Source organism: Octopus bimaculoides, chromosome 20 (genome assembly GCF_001194135.2).
Source record: "Octopus bimaculoides isolate UCB-OBI-ISO-001 chromosome 20, ASM119413v2, whole genome shotgun sequence".
NCBI lineage: Eukaryota > Metazoa > Mollusca > Cephalopoda > Octopoda > Octopodidae > Octopus > Octopus bimaculoides.
Window position 1 is genome coordinate 41,981,001 of NC_069000.1, and position 3,069 is coordinate 41,984,069.

The 3,069-nt window shown below is 38.3% G+C and overlaps 1 protein-coding gene across 1 annotated transcript in view; it reads left to right on the forward strand.

Moving 5' to 3' along the window:
* LOC106875571 (U3 small nucleolar RNA-interacting protein 2) overlaps positions 1-3,069 on the forward strand; it is a 19,536-nt gene that overhangs the window by 2,566 nt on the left and 13,901 nt on the right. The window contains exon 2 of the mRNA XM_014923776.2: positions 1,704-1,756. Coding sequence (XP_014779262.1) covers positions 1,704-1,756 — 53 coding nt within the window. The remainder of the gene's footprint in view (positions 1-1,703; positions 1,757-3,069) is intronic.

Here is a 3,069-nt window from a genome sequence, read left to right on the forward strand (position 1 = left end):
AAAGCCTTGTGAGTGGATTTGGTAGACGGAAACTGAAAGAAGCCCGTCATATGTTTGTGTGTCTGTGTTTACCCCCCTCCCCCCAACATTGCTTGACAACCGATGGTGGTATGTTTATCTCCCCGTAACTTAGCGGTTCGGCAAAGAGACCGATAGAATAAGTACTAGGCTTACAAAGAATAAGTCTTGAGGTCGATTTGTCGGACTAAAGGCGGTGCTCCAGCATGGCTGCAGTCAAATGACTGAAACCAGTAGAAGAATAAAAGAATACCACCAACCCCCCTCCCCTCCCAATTCTATGGCCTGGGGGTGGGGGAGGACTTTCAGAAAATAGAAACAAGATTTTTTTATAAAATAGAATTTCCTTGGGTCTTGCTAGTTATTCTTAATTTGGATGTTTTCTGTTAGGATGCCAAGTTTCAATCTCTTTAATGTTCTTTCAAATTGATTTCAGTCTAAAGATATACGTTTATAAGCTTATCAATGCTAAGAAAATCGATTTCCCCATAAATCAATAAATAAAGAGTTATTAGCTATTACAGTTTGAAAATTTTGGGTAATTTTTGGCGACAATCTTTTGTTTTGACTCAAATTCTATCAACATACTGCTTGGTAATTTCCATGAGTACGTGTTGACTTGTTAACTATCAGTTGATGTATTGAAGTAGAAACGGAAAGCTAATGGAGGCGAGCTGGCAGAAACATTAGCACGCCTGGCGAAATGCTTAGCAGTATTTCATCTGCCGCTACGTTGTGAGTTCAAATTCCGCCGAGGTCGACTTTGCCTTTCATCCTTTCGGGGTCGATTAAATAAGTACCAGTTACGCACTGGGGTCGATATAGTCGACTTAATCTGTTTGTCTGTCCTTGTTTAGCCCCTTGTGGGCAGTAAAAAAATAAGAAACAGAACGCTAATGGGTTGTACATATGTGCGTGCTCATTCCTCTGTGTGTGTGACTGTGTGCTTGTTCTGTATTTATGTGTTGTGAATTGAAGATATAATGCAATTACGCCGACAGTGTTGCATTTTAAACTTACAGAAACAAGCACACACACACAGAGGAACAAGCATGCATGCACATACAACCCATTAGCTTTGTCTTTCCACTTCGATACGTCATCTTGCAGTTGACAAGACAACATATGCTTAGGGAAATTACCGAGTAGTATGTTGACAGAACTCGAGTCAAAACGAAAGATCACCATTTTGGCCACAGACACTTTCATACCTGTTTCCATAGTAACAAGCCAAACATGAGAACTCTTTTGTCTGCACATGTTGACAAATATATTCTATGCAAAAACATGTGCATTGATGTGGCTTATGCCCATCTGCTGCCTGTACTCTGGTCAAGAGATGTGCTAAAAATAACAGCCAAGGAAGACAGGCTAGATGAGTTGCAGTTTGGTTTCATATACTACTGATGCTCTCTTCCATGTCTCTACCTGGCTTTTATTGACGTAAAGGAAGCCCTTAACCCTTTAGTATTTAAACTGGCCATATATCTAGCTAAAATATGCCCCCTGTTTTATGTTTAAACTGGCCAGATCTCATGTCTCACACCAACTCCACAGTATCGTTCTAAAATTTAAGTTACCTCATCAAAATCTCAAAGCTAAATGGTTAATTAAAAACCAGTGAATAAAAAAGTGTTGTTTTTGACAGAATAATGTGAGTACCGTATTCTTCTGTTTCATTTCAGGAACCTACGCAGATCACCAATAATAAGCAGGAAGAAGAAATTGAATCAGACAGGTGAGAGATGTTACCTAAAACCTTCTCAGACTAACGTGGCTCCGCCCCCATCTTTGTAAACAAGAAGACAAAATGGAGTTTGTTCATTCTTAAGTTTCGGCAGACTCTAACACAGACATAAACTCTTCCTTTTCCACTGTTGGATTTTATCTTGGAGAATTCATTTCTACTCTAGGCACAAGGCCCAAAATTTTTGCGGAAGGGGCCAGTCGATTAGATTGACCTCAGTACGCAACTGGTACTTAATTTATCCACCCTGAAAGGATGAAATGCAAAGTTGACCTCGGCAGAATTTGAACTCAGAACGTAATGACAGGCGAAATACTATTAAGCATTTCGCCCCACGTGCTAACGAGTCTGCCATTAAAACACCCATGTCTGATGATCTGCTGACATCACTTAGAGTATTTACCCACAATGTCTTGGAGGAGAAGTCATTCTCTGAGACAGAATCCTGCAAAAAGCCATGTTCATGTTCACGTCTGCTAGAACATGTTAAGAGTGGATATCTACTCATTGTTTTTTGATTCTCACTGTTTCTGCATAAACGAAATAATTTCATCATTTAGAGTTGACATCCATATAATTCTTTCTTTCTTCACCATGGCTTTGGACAAGTTTATAAGCTTTAACCCTTTCCTTACTGTATTTATTTTGAGATGCTCTTTGTTTCTTTCAATTAATTTAAATCTAACAAAAAATTTAGTAAAATAACTTAATTATCATTAAGCTGGTGTTAGGAATATAAATTGTGACTAAGGTTTGGTGGAAGATTTTAATTCAGAACTTATAAAAACAAGACATTTGTACTACAGAGCTAGAGTAGTTTTCAACCAGGTTGGTGTCAAAAGGATTAAGAATTGTTTCTCTATTATATATATTTTAACCCTTTTGTTACCATATTTCTGTTGAGATGTCTGATCTGGCAAGGTTTCTACAGCTGGATGCCCTTCCTAACGCCAACCACTCCAAAAGTATAGAGGGTGCTTTTTGTGTACCACTGGCATCGACCACATTCGGTTGGTGCTTTTTCAATATTTAAAAAAATCCCCATCATATTACATTTTTATAATTAAACATTATTCTTTTATTCTCTTACTTGACTGCAGCCATGCTGGAGCACCACCTTTAGTCGAGCAAATCGGCCCCAGGACTTATTCTCTGCAAGCCTAGTACTTATTCTATCAGTCTCTTTTGCCGAACTGCTAGGTTATGGAGACATAAACACACACACAAATGCGTGCACACACACACACACATTTATATATATATATATATATATATATACATACATACATACATACATACATACA